The 19,312-nt window shown below is 63.5% G+C and overlaps 2 protein-coding genes across 2 annotated transcripts; one reads left to right on the forward strand and one right to left on the reverse strand.

Moving 5' to 3' along the window:
• Nucleotides 1–4,590: 4,590 nt before the first annotated feature.
• GTSF1 (gametocyte specific factor 1) lies at nt 4,591–5,716 on the reverse strand. Its single transcript, XM_082073574.1, has 5 exons — nt 5,545–5,716; nt 5,300–5,426; nt 5,121–5,210; nt 4,944–5,019; nt 4,591–4,847 (listed from the first exon to the last, which is right to left on the reverse strand). The coding sequence occupies exons 1-5, from the start codon at nt 5,635–5,637 to the stop codon at nt 4,649–4,651; spliced, it is 585 nt and encodes a 194-aa protein (XP_081929700.1). The 5' UTR covers nt 5,638–5,716; the 3' UTR covers nt 4,591–4,648.
• A 904-nt stretch (nt 5,717–6,620) lies between these two features.
• Nucleotides 6,621–18,447, forward strand: NCKAP1L (NCK associated protein 1 like). Its single transcript, XM_082073559.1, has 31 exons — nt 6,621–6,789; nt 6,991–7,101; nt 7,412–7,504; nt 7,624–7,680; nt 7,762–7,904; nt 7,988–8,078; nt 8,167–8,304; nt 8,394–8,442; nt 8,912–9,068; nt 9,341–9,397; nt 9,668–9,764; nt 10,330–10,439; nt 10,522–10,654; nt 10,736–10,817; nt 11,179–11,237; nt 11,632–11,777; nt 11,857–11,989; nt 12,788–12,907; nt 13,680–13,819; nt 13,924–14,055; nt 14,141–14,359; nt 14,437–14,567; nt 14,655–14,752; nt 15,300–15,393; nt 15,483–15,565; nt 15,717–15,797; nt 15,995–16,088; nt 16,174–16,290; nt 16,788–16,897; nt 17,044–17,133; nt 18,065–18,447. The coding sequence occupies exons 1-31, from the start codon at nt 6,688–6,690 to the stop codon at nt 18,188–18,190; spliced, it is 3,393 nt and encodes a 1,130-aa protein (XP_081929685.1). The 5' UTR covers nt 6,621–6,687; the 3' UTR covers nt 18,191–18,447.
• Nucleotides 18,448–19,312: the final 865 nt, after the last annotated feature.

Here is a 19,312-nt window from a genome sequence, read left to right on the forward strand (position 1 = left end):
AGCTGGGCCGGGGGCTCGGGGGGCTCAGGGGGACCCAGGCGTCCGGGGCCTCCCCCCCACACCCCCAGGCCCGGACGCCTGGGTCCACTGCCCAGCACCCCGCCGTGGGTGCTGCCCCCCACTCATGGCGGGGGGAGGATCGCGGGAGCTCACACACGCGTGTGGGTGCGGGGCTGCGTGTGCCCCCCGTGGGCACGGTGCCCGTGGGGACAATGGGGACATTTCCGTGGCTGGGGGGGGAAGTGACGGGCAGGCAGCGAACAATGCGCTGGCGCCGAGGCCCTTCCTGCCCCTGCACGCCCGGCCCCCCCTGCACACGCGTGTGCCCTGAGACCGTCACCTTGTGCACACGCGTGTATCCTGAGACCATCACCTTGTGCACACACGTGTGTCCTGAGACCGTCACCTCGTGCACACACGTGTGTCCTGAGACCGTCACCTTGTGCACACACGTGTGCCCTGAGACCGTCACCTCGTGCACACACGTGTGCCCTGAGACCGTCACCTTGTGCACACGTGTGCCCTGAGACCGTCACCTTGTGTCCTGACATCGTCCCCGTGTGCGCTGACACGGTCCCCTCGTGCACATGTGTGTGTCCTGACCTGTCCCTTTGTGCACACACGCGTGTCCTGACACTGTGACCTTGTGCACACACACATGTCCTGATACTGTCCCCTTGTGCACACGTGTCCTGGCACTGTCCCCTCCTGCACACACGTGTGTCCTGGCCCTGCCCGCTTGTTCACACTCATCCCTGTGTCCCCATGTCCCCACACATGGGCCGTGCGGGTGCCCGTGGCCACAGGCCGCCCCACTCGTGACTCAGTTTCCCCCACGCTGGGCCTGGAAAAGTCTGATTTGGGGCCACCCTCATCCCCACGGGTGCTGTCCCCATATCCCCCCATCCCTGGGACACCCCATGTGCCCCCCATCCCCATTCTGGGGACACCCCATGGATTCCAACCCCATGTCCCCCCCATCCATGGGACACCCCCTGGATTCCAACCCCACGTCCCCCCATCCCCAGAACACCCCATGGTCCCCATCCCCATTCTGGGGACACCCCCCATGCCCAGAGCACCCCAAGGTCCCCCATCCCCATTCTGGGGACACCCCCCATCCCCAGAGCACCCCAAGGTCCCCCATCCCCATTCTGGGGACACCCCTCATCCCCCCCATCCCCAGAACACCCCATGGTCCCCATCCCCATTCTGGGGACACCCCCCATCCCCAGAGCACCCCAAGGTCCCCCATCCCCATTCTGGGGACACCCCCATCCCCAGAGCACCCCAAGGTCCCCCATCCCCATTCTGGGGACACCCCCATCCCCAGAGCACCCCATGGTCCCCCATCCCCACTCTGGGGACACCCCACATCCCCCCACCCCCGGGACACCCCACGTGTCCTCCCCCCCATCCCCAGGCACCCCCCCCGGGGTCAGGGTTCGGGTGCCCCTTGCTAAGTATGGCCAGTGCTGGGGAGCGTCCCTGAGTCACCGGGGGGGCCGGGGGGGCCCAGGCCTGACTCACCGCAGCCGCCAGCCCCTATATAGCCTGGCGGGGCAGCGGGGGCCACGTCACCCCTGTGTCCCCCCCCTCGGGTTGCTGGGCTGCCACCCCCATGTATTGGGAGGCCAGAGGGTGACATTGAGTCACCCCTATGGGTGCGGGGGGGGGACACCCGGTGCGTGCCTCAGTTTCCCCGCTGGCGCGGTGCCCCGGGCTGGCGCGGAGCCCGAGCGGCGCCTGCTCTTCCCAAAAAGGCGCTGGAGCCTGCGGGCGATGGGGATTCGGGCACCGGGCCAGCCCGGGGGGGGCCCCCGAAACGCGGAGGGGGGGGCACATAGGGTAGGGACACGGAGGTGACACTACGGGAGGGGCGGAGGTGACACTGTAAGGGGTGACACGCACGTGGCGCTGGTGTGCGACCCCCCGATGTCACCCAGGGCCACCACCCCCCGCTATGCGGCTGTCACCCCCACCATGGGGCTGTCACCCCGCTCTGGGGTTGTCACCCCCCCACCTGGGGTTGTCACCCCGCCTGGGGGCCCAGAGAAAGGCAGCGGTTGGTTGGGGACACAGGGGACATTTCACCCCGCTATTTTTGTCCCCCACCTCCCAGGCAGCCAAGGGACACCCCGATGTCACTTCGGGCCACCCCCCCTAGGGTGTCCCCCCCGATGTCAATTCGGGCCACCCCCCCCCGGGGTGTCCCCCACTTTTTGACCTTTTCCAACACGCCGATATTGGGTAAAACACCCCAAAAATGCGGCCGCACCAACCCGGGCTACCTGGGATTAACCACGTTTTGAGGCCAAACCCGGCAGGTTTGGTGCTCGATTGACGAGGGGGGGGCAGACGCTGCAACCCCCCCCCGGGTCGTGTGTGTCCCCCCCCCGCCCCCGGGCGACTTCAAAGCGCCGGTTCCTGCGCTTTTCCTTTTCCTTTTCCTGCCGCTGTTTGACGGTCGAGTTTTAATTAATTGATATGTTAATTATGTCCCCGGGGTGGGGCCACTCCTGTCCGTGCAGGGGGGGCTCATTTGCCCCCCCCGGGCCGTGCAAATGGGGGTGTAAACGGGATGGATCATCCTCCACGGAACAAACCAGGGAAAAGCCGTTAAACGGCAAAAAAAGCACCAAATCTCCCCAAAATCGCAGCGCGGGGAGGACACACACACACTTTTAAATGGGGGGGGGGGCAGCTCAGCAACTGCTCCCCCCCCGGGAGAGTAAAAACAAGGCAAAATAGGTGGAAAAACGAAGGGAAACGCCTGTGGATTCTCATCCGGTTTCCTAATGAAAATAAAGCGGGTTTTTCCATCCCCCCCCCGCCTGGGTTCATCCAACCCCCCCCCCCCGGTTGGATTCAACCCCCCCCCGGAGTAAAAACTCCTGGCAAAGTTCGAACGCACATGGAACTTTTGCAAAACCCAGGGGAGAGATGCGGATTGAAACGAGTGAGGAAACAACAACCAAAAAGTGTGTGTGTGGGGGGATAAGTTTTTAACCATTTAGGGGGGTATTTGGGGGGGGGAAACGGTTCTGAGAGGGGACAGAGATTTGTGGTCTGAGAGGATGCTGAATAAAACCCGTTTTAAGGAGATAAACCCAAGTGGGCGGTTTGGGGAGAGGGTGGGATAAACCCCGCCTATACATTCGATAAATGGGTTTAAAACGTGTTTAAGGAGGTAAAAAACCAACATATATTAAAAATTAAAGGCGGGGTGAGGTTTGTGCTTGGCAGGTTTAAGTGTAATGGGATGAGTCGTGTTTAGGCTCCGGCTCAGGAAAAAAAAAGGGGAAAGAAGTCAAAATTAAGCTTGAGAAACAAACTTAAGGTGGAGAAAAACTTTATGTTTAAGGTCCGGCTTTTCAGGAAAGAGCCGCCCGGGCGGGCGGGTCCGGGATGTGCAGCTGCTGCCAGATGTGCAACAAAACGGTCCCGCAGCTGCAATTGTGGCGGGGGAGGAATTAATTGCAACACCAGATCATGCCGGGGGGGACACACACGGGGGGGGGACGGCGGGATGACGTCCCCCATCCCCTGAATGGGGAAGAATGGGAGGAAAATGAGGATTTCCCCCCAAATTCAGATTTTCGCTGTGACACACATGTTCTTATTTCTACAGGAATTACCCCAAATTTGTCACGTTTTAGCCTTTTCTCACCCCCCGCAAAGAGGGTCTGGGGGGGGTCCGTGAAATATCCCGATGGGGGGAAGGAATTGGTGAGGGACACACAGAGAATTAGGGGGACACACAGAGAATCGGGGACACCCCCCGTGCTGACACATGGGTGTGACATGCAGCGGGGGGGGGACACGGGGGACAATGTGACGCATTTTTGGGAGGAATGCACAGGGCGGGGGGGTTAATGAGGCTTCCCCAGCCTTCCCCCGCCCCTTTCCCGGGGGGGGGACCTATGGGAGCCTGAACACGAGGCAACCACGTTGCGCAAGAGGCACCAAAATAGCCCCCCCGCCCCGAGCCCAAAATGTGCCTGGAAACGCCTGTTTTGGTGGCAAAGAGACTGGGGGGGACACACTGGTGGCCGGGGCGGGGGAGCAGGAGTTCCCCCAGTTGTTGGGAATGGGGGTTTAGGGGTGGCTGGAGCTGGTTTGGTGACAATCCGTCTCTTTTGTCACTGTCCCCCCGTCAGAGTTTGGGGGTGGTTGGGGACAGGGGGATGGGGGGGGGGACTGGGACGCACTGGGGGGGGTTTGGGGACACATCGGGGGGTTATGTGGACACATTGAGGGGGTGAAAGGGACACACTGGAGGTTTATGGGGACACACTGGGGGGGTGACAGGGACATACTGGGGGGTTATGGGGATACACTGGGGGAGTGACAGGGACCCACACTGTGCACTGGAGCTGTTGCCCCCCCCGGCCCCCCCATGCTGCCAGAGCCCCCTCAGGAGGAGGGGGAGCCATGCCAGGGGTCCCCAGGGTGTCCCCGTCCCCAAGTCACATGGTCCCCTGGGTCCCCATCCCCTGGGTCCCCCCAGCGTCTGTCTCCTGGGGGTGCCCCAGTCCCCACCCCACAGTGTCCCCTCCGTCCCCGCCTGGATGACAAGTCACTGCGCACTTTAAAATGCAAAATACTTTACTAAAATGACATTTAAAGTTTTCAGCATAAAATCCATTTAAAACCCGGGGGGGGGCACTACACCCCCCAGCAGTGGCCGAAGGGGCACAGCCCCCCTGGCACCGCGGACCCCCAAATCCTGGGGCAGTGTCAGGCACTGTCCTTGTCCCGCTGCCACTGTCACTTGTCCCTCGTGCGCACTGTGTCCTGCGGCTCCTTCATCATGGCTTTGCTTTGTGAGTGCTTCTGGCGCAGATCTGGGGAGCAAAAGAGGATGTGGGGGGGTCGGTGTGGGCGGCACCCTGAGGGGGGGCACCCAGGGAGGGGACATTGTCACCCCCGCACGGTCCTACCTGTTGGATGGAAGCAGCAGGTTGTTCGCCCCGGCTCTGAGGATGAACGGCGGCTGCTCCTCCAGGCCCTGCAGCTCTGCAAAGGGGGACGAGACGGGGACGTGCCAACCTTGGGGTGACACCTTGGGGTGACACCTTGGGGTGACACGGGGTTGGGGGGCACTGGGGGACACTCACCAGCCTCCCAGTCCTCCTGGCACGGGAGTCCCTGCCAAGCTTTGGGGGTCTCATTGCGCACCGTTGTGTTGCTGAGCGGTGGGTCCGCCCCTGCGAGGACACAGAGAGGGGACAGTTGTGGGCGGGGGGCACAGCCGAGCGCGGCCGCTGGCTGCCGGGGTGGGGGGGTCCCGCTGTACCGAGGGGGTTGTCGAGCTGGCGCTTGTCGGGGCAGGAGGCGACGTGGTGCTGGAGGGTGGCGCGGGGCACCCTGTGCCTGGCGTTGAAGGGGCAGGTGGCCAGTCTGCGGGCCACCCCCGGGTTGTTCTGGGGGGGGGCGAGAAGGAGTGAGAGGCGCTGGGTTGGGGGGGCCGGCTGAGCCCCAAACCCGGCCTTGAAGGCCCCAAACCCAGCCCTGAAGGCCCCATTCCCGGCCCCCGCTCACCTTCTCGCACTTCACCAGGTGGTAGGGCAGCCTGGCCGCCCTTATCTGGTGGCTTTTATCGTAGGGGCACTGGACGAGCTGCTCGGGGTCCATTATGGTGCCCAGACCACAGCCCGGCCCGGCCGTCCCCGCTCAACCGACTCCCAGACGCAACGGGCGCCGACGCGTCGCCATGGCGACGGGGCTGGGCTTCCGGCGCAGGCCGCTGTTGCCATGGCAACGGGGCTCGGCTTCCGGCGCAGGCCGCTGTCACCATGGCAACGGGGCTTGGTGGGGCGCCCGCGGCGTGGCCGAGTAGGCGCGGCCGGTGCCGTGTGGGCCCAGATGGTGGCGTATGGGCCCCAGGAGATGCTGTACGAGCCCAGACAATGTTATATGAACCCTGGGCTCTGCTATATGTGCCCCAGGTGGTGCTATAGGAGCCCCGGACAGTGTTACATGAGCCCCAGGTAGTGCTATAGGTGCCCCCAGGTGGTGCCATGCGGGCCCAGGCAGAGTTACATGGGCCCCAGGAGATGCTGTGTGAGCCCAGACAATGTTATATGAGCGCTATATACTCACAGGGTTGCACTATATGGGCCCAGGCAATGTTATGTGGGCCATGGGCTGTGCTATATGGGCTCTGGATGGTACTATAGGAACCTTGGGCGATGTTATATGAGCCCCAGGAGATGCCATATGAGCTCAGACAATGTTATAGGAGTGATATATAGGCTCTGAATGGTGATTTATGGGCCCACACAACGCTATATGTGCCACGGGTGGTGCTATACAGGCCTGGTTGCTGCTATATGGGTCACGGTTGGTGCTGTATGGCCCTGGGTGCTGCTGTAGGGCCATGGCTGGTGTCACACAGTGACAGACAGTGCTATACGGTCCTGGTCATATAGAACAGCTGGGACTGGCACTATGTGGCTGTAACGGTGTCACCTGGACACGGCTGGTGTCACTTGGCCACGGCTGGACCTCCATGGTGGCGGTGTCACGCAGCCACGGTGTCACACAACCGTGTCACCAGGCGCCGGCAGCGTCACGTGGCGCTGGCGTCGGTGTCACGGGGTGGTGGCCCCAGTGCGGAAGCCCAAGAAGGGGAAGTTGGGGACGTGGGGGACACAAGGGTGGCCCCCCCGGCGCGTCGCTGCCATGTCGCTGCCCTCCATCTACCAGAACAAGTTCGCCGAGAAGCTGACGATCCTCAATGAGCGGGGACGGGGCGTCCTCGTCCGCATCTACAACATCAAGAAGGTGGGTGGAGGGCCAGGGGGGGGCTGGGTCCCCTCGAGGGGAAGGGTTGGGGTGCAGGACACCAGGGTACCCCACCAATCTATGGGTAATAGCCTGGGACGAGTGACATGAAGAAATGGGGAGTGGTGGCGTTGCGGAGGGAGGGGTTCAGATGGGGGGTCTGAGGGTTTTGGGGGGTCTGACATTGGGGTGTCCCCACAGAGCTGCTCGGACCCCAAGACTCGGCCACCCTTCCTGAGTGACAAGGCAATGGAGCCGTCCCTCAAGTTCATCAGCAAGAAGTTTCCCCACCTGGACGTGCGGAGCAGCACGGTGAGTGACCGGGATGTCCCCTCTGTCCCCACCCCACTGTCCCCTCAGTCCCCACCCCGTCCCAGCCCTGCTGGGGTGTCCCCTCCGCCCCCAGTGTCCTCACCGTCCCCACCCCACGTTGTCCCCATCCACTGTCTGCATCGTCCCCTACGTCACCCTGCTCCGCGTCACCTCGCTTTGTGTCACTACCACCTGCCTTCCTCTCCATTCTCCTCTCTTGGTCATCCTGTCACCCCCTGCCCCATGTCACCCCACACGGGGTGTCCCTCTGTGTCACCCCACCCCGGGTGTCCCCACTGTCCCACTGCAGCAACACCTGGGGCCGGTGCACAAGGACAGAGGGGACATCGCCCGGGCGCTGGGACCCTTTTATCACACCTTCCTGGACGTCCTGGAGTTCAGGGTGAGCTGGGGTGCATGGTGGGGGGAAGAGGGGGGCTTTGGGGGGCAGAGGGGGTTTTGGGGGCTTTTCAGGCCTGGGGGACACAGCGGTGACACGTCCCATTGTCCCCTCCCTGCCAGGACCACGTCTATGAGCTGCTGAACACCATCGATGCCAACCAGTGCTACTTCGACATCGTGAGTCGGGGGGTCCTGGCTGAGGGGACTTTGGGGGTGCCACAGCCGTGCCCACCACCTCACGGGCTGTCCCCCCCCCAGAATGTCAACTACGACTTCACCAAGGGCTACCTGGACCTGGTTGTCACCTACGTGTCCCTTGTCCTGCTGCTGGCCCGCACCGAGGACCGCCGGCTGCTCATCGGCTTGTACCACTGCGCCCACGAGATGAGCCATGGCGCCAGGTGGGGCTGCTGGCCCCACGGGCTGTCCCCACCACGGCTGTCCCCACGGGCTGTCCCCAACCCCCGTGTCACCGTCCCCGCAGTGACCCCAGCTTCGCCCGCCTGGGACAGATGGTTCTAGAGTACGATCACCCCCTCAAGAAGCTGCCAGAGGAATTTGCGCCACACACCAAGGTGGGACGGGGTTTCCCGTAACCACTGGGGCCTCATCCTGTCCCTGTCCGTCGCACAGCCCCCCCCGTGATGTCCCCTTGTCCCCCAGGCTGTCACCAGTGCCCTCCTGTCCCTGCATTTCCTCTTTGCGCGGCGGAACCAGAGCGCGGAGCAATGGCGCAGCGACCAGCTGCTCAGCCTGCTCGGCACCGCCGGCACCATGCTCAGCCCCGCCAGCTCCGACACCGTGAGTGACACCCGGGGACACCGCGCGGGGACGGGACAGCGCCCGGGGGGACACCTGGAGGGGTGACATGGTGACACCTGTGTCCACAGATGGCCTGTGAGTACCTGTCGCTGGAGGTGATGGAGCGTTGGATCCTCTGTGAGTCCTCGCGGTGACCACGGTCCCCAGCCCCATGTGGCCACAGTGTCCCCAGCCCCACACAGGCGTCCCCAGTCCCACAGGGGCACAATGTCCCCAGCCCCACACAGGCACAGTGTCCCCAGCACAATGCACGTGTCCCCAGCCCCACACAGGTGTCCCCAGCCCCACATGGGCACTGTGTCCCCAGCCCCATGTGGCCACAATGTCCCCAGCCCCACATGGGCACAGTGTCCCCAGCCCCACACAGGTGTCCCCAGTCCCACAGGGGCACAATGTCCCCAGCCCTACACAGGTGTCCCCAGCCCTACACCGGTGTCCCCAGCCCCACATGGGCACAGTGTCCCCAGCCCTACACAGGCGTCCCCAGCCCCACATGGGCAGCGTTCCCAGCCCCATGCGGTGTCCCCAGCCCCCCTGGGCAGCCTGTCCCCCCGTTGCGGGCTGTCCCCTGACGCTGTCCCCGCAGTGGGGTTCCTGGTGTGCCCCGGGGCGCTGGCCGCGTCCCCGCAGTGCCTGGAGCTGTGGCGGCTGGCGCTGCAGGGCTCGCTCTATGTCACCCTGCTCCGCGACGAGGCCATCCAGGTCCATAAGGTCACCGAGGAGCTGCTTGGTGGCCTCAAAGGGTAATTGGGGGGTGTCATGGGGGGTGCCAGGGGCTGGGGGCTCTGCCAGCTGGTATCTTGGGTGCCAGGGGCTCTGTGGGGGTGCCTGGGGCTCCCCTGGGTGCCAATGACTCTGTGGGGGTGCTGGAGGCTCTGTGGGATCCCTGGAGCTCTGGGGGGTTGCAGGGGATTTAGGGGTTTTCCGGAACTCTGGGGGGTTTCTGGGGGGGCTCTGGGGGTGCCAGGGCCCCCCGATGCCGTGCCCAGCCCTGGCAGCCCGTGTCCCCTGGCAGGTACGGGAAGCGGGTGGCCGATCTCAAGGAGTGCAAGGAACACGCCGTGGCTCACAGGTTGGGGACTCCATGGGGGGAGCAAACCAGGTTGGGGGGGCTGGGGAGGGTCCCAGGGTGACCCAAAGGGTGCTGGGGGTCCTATAGGTCTCAAAGAGCTGGGGGGGGGGTCCCGGGGTGCCAGGACCCTCTGTGTGTGTGTGGGGGGGCCCCAATTAGATCCGCATGTCTCAGCCCCCACTTTTGCCACCTGGTGCCTGTGTGACAGGGGAGGCTGGGGGGGGCTCGGGTGGCCTTGCCCCCCACCCTGACCCCCCCCCCGACCCGCAGCGGGTCCCTGCACCGCGGCCGGCGCTCGTTCCTGCGGGGGGCGCTGCGGGAGCTGGCGGCTCTGCTGGAGGATCAGCCCGGGCTGCTGGGGCCCAAGGTGAGGGGCGAGCGGGACGGGGGGCTGGGAGCGGCTTTGGGGTGCGGGGGGGGTGGGGTGCAGGGTTTGGGGTGTTGGTGTTGCCTGGGTGAAGGGTTTGGGGTGCAGGGTTTGGGGTACAGGGTTTGGGTGCAGGGTTGGGGTGCAGGTTTGGGTGCAGGTTTGGATGCAGGTTTGGGTGCAGGGTTTGGTGGAAGGATTTGGGGTGCAGGATTTGGGGTACAGGGTTTGGGGTGCAGGTTTGGGTGCATGGTTTGGGCTTTGGGATGCAGGTTTGGGGGGCAGGTTTGGGGTGCAGGATTTGGGGTTTGGGGTGCAGGTTTGGGTGCAGTTTGGGTGCAGGTTTGGGTGCAGTTTGGGATGCAGTTTGGGTGAAGGTTTGGGGTGCAGGGTTTAGGTGCAGGTTTGGGTGCAGGTTTGGGGTGCAGGGTTTAGGTGCAGGTTTGGGTGCAGGTTTGGGGTGCAGTTTGGGGTGCTGTAGCTCTGCCCGTGCGCGGGGCTGTGACCCGGGTGCCGTGTGCTCTGTGTGTGGGGGCGTCACCCCGTCCCCGTCCCCTTTCCCCAGGCGCTCTTCGTCTTCATGGCCCTTTCCTTCTGCCGCGACGAGCTCACCTGGCTGCTGCGCCACGCCGAGCACGTCACCAAGACCAAAACCCCCGAGGACTTCACCGACAGGTACCACGGCCACCCGTGGGGGCCACCCCAGCCCCGGGGGGCGGTTTTGGGGACCCCGGCGCTGACGCTGACCCCGGCGCAGCTGCGTGGCCGAGCTCCTCTTCCTCACGGAGCAGCTGCGGGAGCTGGTGCGGCGGCGGGTCGGGGTCCTGCGGCGATACCACGTCCCCTACCTGGCTCGTTTCGACGCCCTGTTGCTCAGCGATGTCATCCAGGTACTGGGGACACCGCTGGGGGCTGGCCCTGTGCGCCCTGCCCTGGCCTGGCTGTCCCTCACGCTGTCCCCGTCCCCGCAGAACCTCTCCGTGTGTCCCGAGGAGGAGTCCGTCATCCTCTCGGCCTTCGTCAGCTCCCTCTCGGCTCTTGCTGGCAAGGAAGGTACTGACTGTGGCCCCCCTGGCCTGTCACTGTCACCACCCAGGGACGCGTGTCCCCCAGCATGTTCCTGGTACTTCCTGGGGACCAGTGTCCCCCCTGGAGTGTCCCTGGCACTGTCCAGGGACCGATGCCCCCCCAGTGTGTCACTGGCACTGCATGGGAACTAGTGTCCCCACTGGTGTGTCCTTGTCATTGCCCAGGCACAGATGTCCCTCAGCATGTCCCATCTGCCCTGGGAGCCCTGGGCCATGCTGGGGGGACGGTGAGGAGGTGACAGCTCCTGGGGGTCCTGGGGGGGCGCACTGTCACCCTCACCCCACTCCCCATGGCCACATCTCCCCATATTTCTGTTTCCCCCCAGCTGATGACAAGGAGCAGTTTGATTTCACAGCGCTCCGTCTGGACTGGTTCCGGCTGCAGGTGCTGTTCCTGTCCCTGGCCTTGTCCCCATCCTTGTCCCTGTCCCCATCTTTGTTCCTGTCCCCATCCCAATCCCCTTCCTGTCTCCCCATCCCTGTTCCTGTCCCCCTCCTTGTCCCTGTCCTGATCCTAATTCCCATCCTTTTTCCTGTCTCCATCCCCTTCCTATCTCCCCATCCCTGTCCTTGTCCCTGTCCCTATCTTTGCCTCTGTCCCTCTCCTTGTCCCTGTCCCCAGTCCCATCCTCTCTCCCCATCCCTGTCCCATCCTTGTCCCTGTTCCTCTCCCTGTCCGCATCCCACTCCTCTTCCTCTCTCCTCAACCCCTTCCCTATTACTGTCCCCATCCCTCTCCTGCCATGTCGCTGTCCCCACTGTCCCCGCTGTCCCCACAGGCCTACACCAGCGTGGCCAAGGCGGCTCTGCCGCTGGGCTCCAACCCCGACGTGGGGCGCGTCATGAACCTCATCGTCTTCCACACCAAACTGCTGGACTCGCTGGACGAGCTGCTGGCCGAGACCTCCGACCTCTCTGACCTCTGGTGAGCCCCTGCCTCAGTTTCCCCACAATCCCCATGGCTGAGGGACTTCAAGCCACGTCCTTTGTCCCCACGCCGGCAGTTTCTACCCCCGGCCCGTGGAGAAGATGTTTGTGGCGACGCTGGAGGAGCCCTCGATGCTGCGCTACAGCATCGCCTTCCCGCTGCTCTGCGGCCACTTCTCCCGCTGCCTCCACCCCATGTGTCCCGAGGAGGTGGGTCCTGCTGGGGGGTGACACGGGGGACACGGGGACACGGGGGACATGGGGACACCGCAGGCATGTCGGAATCGGGGACAATGGCCATGAGGAAGCTGCAGATGTGGCCGTGACCCGTGTGCTGTGTGGTGTGACAATGTCGTGGCTTTGTCCCCCATTAGTTAATAATATGCAATTTAAGCTCTTCAACCTTTACTAGGAGCTCTGTTACTTCATAATGACCATAGGGACAGGCATTGTGAAGCAGCGCCAAATCTCTATAAGGAAAGGGGAAGGATTATTATCTTAACGTGCATATTTTAATCCCAAATGCGTCTATCGCATCACACATTATGGTGTTGTGTTATACCTTGATCGTTTTACAAAAACAGTCTCAGAGATGTTCAAATGAAGTTGAGGGGAAATAAGAAACTGGAAAAGAACCCAGAAGATCCCATCAGCGTTTTTCAGAACGACGAACTTTTAAAATAATCAGAAGATGGGGAATTAATTGCACCGTCTACTGCAAATGAAATGGTTCCGCTCAGAATCAGAACCCTAAGCAGGAAGAACTATCTGCAGGGGGGTTTTAGGAGACATGGTAATCAACAACAATATTGCTGTATTCTCCCTTGGAAACTAAAGAAGTCTTACTGGCTAATATTTAAATAACTGTATATATTCTATACTAAGGGTGGAGTTACAGAGGTTTCAAACCAGCTTTTTAACCCAGTGGTCTTAAGATCAGGTGAGAAATCACCCGAAGCGAATCCTTGCACAGGTGGTGTGAGGGTCCCGTGGCTTTGTTCCCCACAGTATCCCCACCTGAAGGCCACGGCGCTGGGGCTGTGCAACAGGTTCCTGGAGGAGATGGCGCGGCAAACCAGCGCCTGCATCATGGACGCCTGCGCCGAGCAGCACAACCTCAGCGAGCAGGTGAGGGACGCGTCTCTGCGGTCTCTGTGGCCTTTGGGGCCTCCATCACCTTCAGGGTCTCTGTGGCCTTTGGGGTCTCTGTGGTCTCCATGACCTTTGAGGTCTCCATCACCTTCAGCATCTCTGTGGCCTTTGGGGTCTCTGTGGTCTCCATGACCTTTGAGGTCTCCATCACCTTCAGTGTCTCTGTGGCCTTTGGGGTCTCTGTGGTCTCCAGGATCTCTGTAGCCTTTGAGGTCTCTATCACCTTCAGCATCTCTGTGGCCTTTGGGATCTCTGTGGTCTCCATGAACTTTGAGGTCTCCATCACCTTCAGTATCCCTGTGGCCTTTGGGATCTCTGTGGTCTCCATGACCTTTGAGGTCTCTATCACCTTCAGCATCTCTGTGGCCTTTGGGATCTCTGTGGTCTCCAGGATCTCCATAGCTTCTGTGGTCTCCGTGGTCTCTGTAGCCTTTGAGGTCTCCGTGACCTTCAGGATCTCTGTGACCTTTAGGGTCTCCATGGTGTCTGTGGCCCTTGGCACCTCTGTGCTCTCCATGACCTTTGTGGTATCCATGACCTCTGAGCTCTCTGTGGCCTCTTTGTCCCCTGGGACCTCCTTGGCCTCCATGTTCTCCAAGGTCTTGGGACAACAAAGGCCACGCAGGGAAGACCTGGCAGGTCAAGTCCCCAATTCAACCTTGGGGACGGTGACCTCTGTGGCCATGGAGGCCACGATTGGTGTCCCCGGTGCCGTGGCCCGTGATGACCCGCTGCTGGTGGCCAACAGCTGCTGCCCAAGCACTGCGCCTCCACCATCAGCAAGGCCCGTGGCAAGAAGACCCCAAAGCCACCAGCCAAGAAGGGGGAGCCCGAGCGAGACAAACCGGGGACTGAGAGCCAGAGGAGGGACCGGACCTTGACCACCAAGTGAGACCTGGGGCTGGCCAGGGTGTGGTGGCCACCGGTGGGCACGCTGTGACCGTGGTGTTGTCCCCACGGGGTGGCTAACGGCGCTTGTCCCCTCGCCCCAGCATGGACAAGCTGCACCTGGTGCTGGCCGAGCTGTCCCTCAGCCTCAACCATGTCCCCAACTTCACCGTCTTCGAGCACACGGTGACACCGGCCGAGTACCTCAGCAGCCACCTGGAGACACGTCTCGCCAAGTAGGGACCGCGCTGGGGACGTGGGACATGGAGGGGAGGGGACACTTGGCCACGGCCCCCAGCCAGCCACCTCCTGTCCCCACAGAGCCATCGTGGCCATGGCGGGCTACAGCCAGGCCACGCAGGAGGTGGCCCGTCCCTCGGAGGTGCTGGTGGGGCTGAGCGCCTATGTGACCTTCATCCAATCGCTGGGACACTTGGTGGCCCTGGACACGGGCCGGCTCATCCGCGGTGTCCTCCTGCAGCAGACGCAGCCGCGCGACGCCGCCGGCGACCAGACCCTCACCACCATCTACACCAACTGGTGGGTGACACGCCGGGACCCGGGGGGGTGGCCCTGGGGTGTTGTGGGTCTCGGTGACAGCGACTTGATGTCCCCAGGTACCTGGAGGCCCTGCTGCGCCAAGCCAGCACCGGGGCCATCGTCCTGGCCCCCGCCACGCAAGCCTTTGTCACGGTGTCACGGGAGGGCGAGCCGCCCTTCAGCGCCGCCGAGTTCTCCGATGTCACAGGTGAGGGACGCGGGGACACTGCGGGGGGTGGGATTGTCACCTCTCCCAGCCGCACCGATGTCCCCATCCTTGTCACCCTTTGCGCAGAGATGCGGGCGCTGGCCGAGCTCCTGGGGCCCTACGGCATGAAGTTCCTGAGTGACAACCTCATGTGGCACGTGGGCTCCCAGGTCACCGAGCTGAAGGTGGGGGACCAGGGGACAGCGATCAGGGTCAGGGGACATGGACCAGAGCCAGGGAATGGAACAGGATCAGGGGACAGGGACTGGGGTTGGAGGACTGAGAGTGGGATCAAGGGACAGGGACTGTGGTCTGGGGAACAAGACTGGGGTCAGGGGACAAGAACACAGATCAGGGGACCGAGATCAGGGTCAGGGGACAGGGACTGGGGTCTGGGTACTGAGATCAGGATCAGGGGATGGGGACTGGGGTTGGGGGACCGAGACTGGGCTCAGGGGACCAAGACTGGGATCAGGGGACAGGGACCAGGATTGGGGGACAGGAACCAGCATCAAGTGACAGGGACTGGGGTCAGGAGACAGGGACCGGGGTTGGCAGACAAGGGACCAGGCTCTGGAGCGCAGTGTGACAGGGTGGCCAGGGCCACCCCAGGGACCATCCCCATCCCCTGTCTGTCCCTTGGGCCTGCCAGCCAGCCTGGAGGGGACACAGAGGGGACAGGACGTCCTTCCTGGCCGTGTCCCCGCTGCCACCAGCCCCGTGTCCCCGCAGAAGCTGGTCAACGAGAACATGGACACGCTGGTGCAGCTGCGCTCCAGCTCCGGCCAGCCCGAGCAGATGGCAGCTCTGCTGCCCCGCCTCACCTGTGAGCCCGGGGGGGACCTGGGGACACTGTCACACGCGGCTGGGGACACAGACACACCTGTGTCCCCACTGTCCCCTTTCCTCCTGCAGCGGCTGAAAACGTCCTGAAGCGAATGACGATCATCGGGGAGATCCTGAGCTTCCGCGCCATGGCCCAGCAGGGCCTGCGCGAGGTGCGTGTCCCCCACCCACGTGTCCCCCACCCGCGTGTCCCCCACCCGCATGTCCCCCACCCGCATGTCCCCCACCCATGTGTCCCCCACCGCCGGGACCCCCACCCAGCAGCCCCAGGGGACACCAGGAGCACCCACCTTCTCTCCCCAGGTCTTCTCCCACCACTGTCCCTTCCTGATGGGCCCCATTGAGTGTCTGACGGACGTTGTCACCCCCGACACCGACATCCAGGTGGGGGGGACAGGGACAGGGTGGCACTTCCAGTGCTTGGAACACTGTCCCCAAGCTGCTGTCCTGTATCCTGTGTGTCACTGTGTGTCACTGCATGGTGCTACAGGCACTGAGTGGCATCGTGTGGCACCGTGTGGCATTGCACGGTCCCAGCTGTCACCCTGTGTCCCCAACCTCAAGTTTGTGTGTCCCCCCAGGTCACCCTGAGCATCTTTGAGGTGGCCTCGGCTGCAGGGATCCCCTGCGAGGTCGACCCCGCGCTGGTCACCGTCCTCGCTGGCAGCAAGACAGGTATGGGGACACGGGGGACACAGGGGGTGTCCCTGGGATCTGGGACCCCCGCGGTCCCCTCCAGTGTCCCCTGGCTCCCCGGCAGAGGGCTCGTCCCCAGAGGAGGACTACAAGGTGGCCTGTCTGCTCCTGGTCTTCGTGGCCGTGTCCCTGCCCCTGCTGGCCGCCGACCCCGCGTCCCTCTACAACACCGAGCTGGACGGTGAGCCCGCGTCCCTCCGTCCCCGTGTCCCTGAGCCCGAGCTGTCACACCTGCTGTGTGCCGCGGTCATCAGTGCCACATAAGCACGGCTGAGGGGCGGTGGGGACAGCGGTGGGGACAGCAGGACCCCAGGGCTGCTGACCAGGAACCAAGGGAGGAGACCCTGTGCTGTCCCCAACCTTCCTGTGTCCCCAAATTTCTTCTGTCCCCAACCTTCCCCTTCCCCAACCTTGCTATGTCCCCAACCTTGCTATGTCCCCAACCTTGCTGGGTCCCCAACCTTGCTGTGTCCCAGCTTACCTGTGTCCCCAACCTTCCCCTGTCCCCAACCTTGCTGTGTCCCTGACCTTCCTGTGTCCCAGCTTACCTGTGTCCCCAACCTTCCCCTGTCCCCAACCTTGCTGTGTCCCTGACCTTCCTGTGCCCCAGCTTACCTGTGTCCCCAACCTTCTTCTGTCCCCAACCTTCCTGTGTCCCCAACCTGCCCCTGTCCCCAGGCTACGCCAACAACATCCACTGCCTGGCCAAGGCCATCGTGCACGTCTCGGCCGCGCTCTTCACCGTCCACAACAAGAACATCGAGACCCACCTCAAGGAGTTCCTGCTGGTGGGTCCCCGGGGTCCCCTCTGTCCCTGGGGGGTCCCCACTGTCCCTTTGGGGTCACCTCTGTCCCCGGAGGATCCCTGCTGTCCCCAGGACTCCCCCTGTCCCCGCGGGGTGGGGACTGTCCCCAGCTGTCCCCGTGTCCCCAGTTGGCCTCCGCCAGGCTCCTGCAGCTGGGCCAGGATCCGGACAAGCTCCGCGCCAGGAACCGCGACTCCGTGTCCCTGCTGCTGCAGCTGGTGGGGCCGGGGGGGGCGGGTGTCCCTGGGGGGCTCTGGGGTGTCCCTGTGTCCTTTGGGGTGCCCCTCGGTGGGTTTTGGGGTGCACCTGGGGGCTGTGGGGTGCCCCCCGGTAGGTTTTGGGGTGTCTCTGGGTCCTGAGGGGGCTGTGGGGTGCCCCTGGGTCCTTATGGGGTTGTGGGGTGTCCTTGGGTAGCTGTGGGGTGCCCCAGGTCCTGGGTGGGTTGTGGAGTGTCCTTGGGGGATTGTGGGGTGTCCTTGGGGAGCTGTGGAGTGTCCCAGGTCCTGGGTGGGTTGTAGGGTGCCCCTTGGTGGGTTTTGGGGTGTCTCTGGGTCTTGGGTGGGTTGTGGGGTGTCCTGGAGGAGCTGTGGGGTGTCCCAGGTCCTGGGTGGGTTGTGGGGTGTCCTTGGGGGATTGTGGGGTGTCCTTGGGGAGCTGTGGAGTGTCCCAGGTCCTGGGTGGGTTGTGGGGTGTCCTTGGGGGATTGTGGGGTGTCCTTGGGGAGCTGTGGGGTGTCCCAGGTCCTGGGTGGGTTGTGGGGTGTCCTTAAATCCTGGGTGGGTTTAAGGTGCCCCTCAGTGGGTTGTGGGGTGTCCCTGGGTCCTGGGGGGCTGTGGGTGCCCCTGGGGGGGCTCCAGCTCTGCCCAGCTGCCCCCTGCTGTGGGTGCTCAGCCCCACAGCTCCAGTTGGCCCCGGGGGGGGCTGGATGTGGCTCTGAACCCCCGGGGGGGGCCGCGCTGGGTGTATATGGGGGGTGTTGATATTCCGGGAGCGCTCGCCCGCGCTGCGCAGCAATTTAAATGCAAATATTTCAATCCGGAGCTGGGGAGGGAACACCCAGCGCTGCAGGGGGTGGGAAACTGAGGCAAGGGGGGGGGGAACTGAGGCAATGGGGGGGCGGTGACACCGTGCTCGTGTCCCCTCCCGCAGATGGTGGCCGAGTCGTCGTTCCTGACGCTGGACATGCTGGAGAGCTGCTTCCCATACGTGCTGCTCCGCAACGCCTATCGCGAGGTGTGCCGGGAAAACCTGCTGGCCAGGGCCCCCCCGCACTGACACGGCCCCCCCAGCAAACCCCGAGCACCCCCAGATCCTTCTTTGGCCACCGGATGCCACCGCGGTGTCCCCAAGTGTCCCCGGCCTGTCCCCAAGTGTCCCTTTCCTGTCCCCCTGCTATCACTGAGCCATCCCCGCTGTGGCCCCCCCACATCAAACCCCTCCAGCCTGGCCCCCCAGGTCTTCCTTTGCCCGCTGGATGTCACCACGGTGTCCCCAACATCCCCAACTGTCCCCAACCTTCACTAAACCACTTTTCCCCCAACAGATGCGTCCGACTTGTGTTTGGGGGGGTGGAAAGTGGGGAATATTTGGGGCTGTGTCCCTGGGGCGTTCGGGGGGGGTCTGGGCTCCCCAGCACCCAAAGGTGGGTCCATGGGGGGGGTCCGGGGGTACCATGACCTTGACGGATGGGGGGCTGTGACACCACCAGCATTCACCACCTTTAATTAAAGCTGCTTCTCATGTCACCGCCCCCCCCAGCGCTGTGCCTCAGTTTCCCCTCTCCCCCCCCCATTTCAAGTCACGTTTTCCCTCCCCCCCCAATCTCAGGGTGTTTATTTTTCCTCCCGTGCAGCATCTTGGGGGAAAATTAATGGGGCGAGCGAAGGAGGCGGCGGGGCGGCCTTTGCCATTCCGCTCACGCCGCCTGCTCCGCGATGACTCACCGGCCACCCCGGGGGGGGGACAGCGGCTGCCGCGGCCCCCGACCCCCCCCAGAGCCCCCCCGGTACAACACGGGGGTCCCGGCGCTGGTGGAGCCCGAACGGAACCATCACCAAACAAACCCGCGGCCTCGTCCGCCACTAATTCATTTATTAATCCATCCGAGATAGGGGAAAACAAAGCACTCCGGAGCGGGTTGGACCCCCCCGCGCCCCCCCCCCGAGCTCCCGGGGGGTTCGACTCCCCCGAATTAACGCCCAGAAGCTCCTGCTGAATCCGGCTCGCTGCAAAAGTCTATTTTCGCGCTCATCAATCACGATCCGAAGCGGTAACGAGCTCCCCGCCGCAGCGCGGCTTTGTCTCGCGGATCTGCCCACGCCCCCCCGCTTTTTGGGACCCCCCCCCCTTTTGTTCACAGTCCCTATTTGGGAGAGTCAAGGACACCCACCCTGGGCA

Source organism: Streptopelia decaocto, assembly GCF_964273445.1.
Source record: "Streptopelia decaocto genome assembly, chromosome: 27".
NCBI classification, from domain to species: domain Eukaryota; kingdom Metazoa; phylum Chordata; class Aves; order Columbiformes; family Columbidae; genus Streptopelia; species Streptopelia decaocto.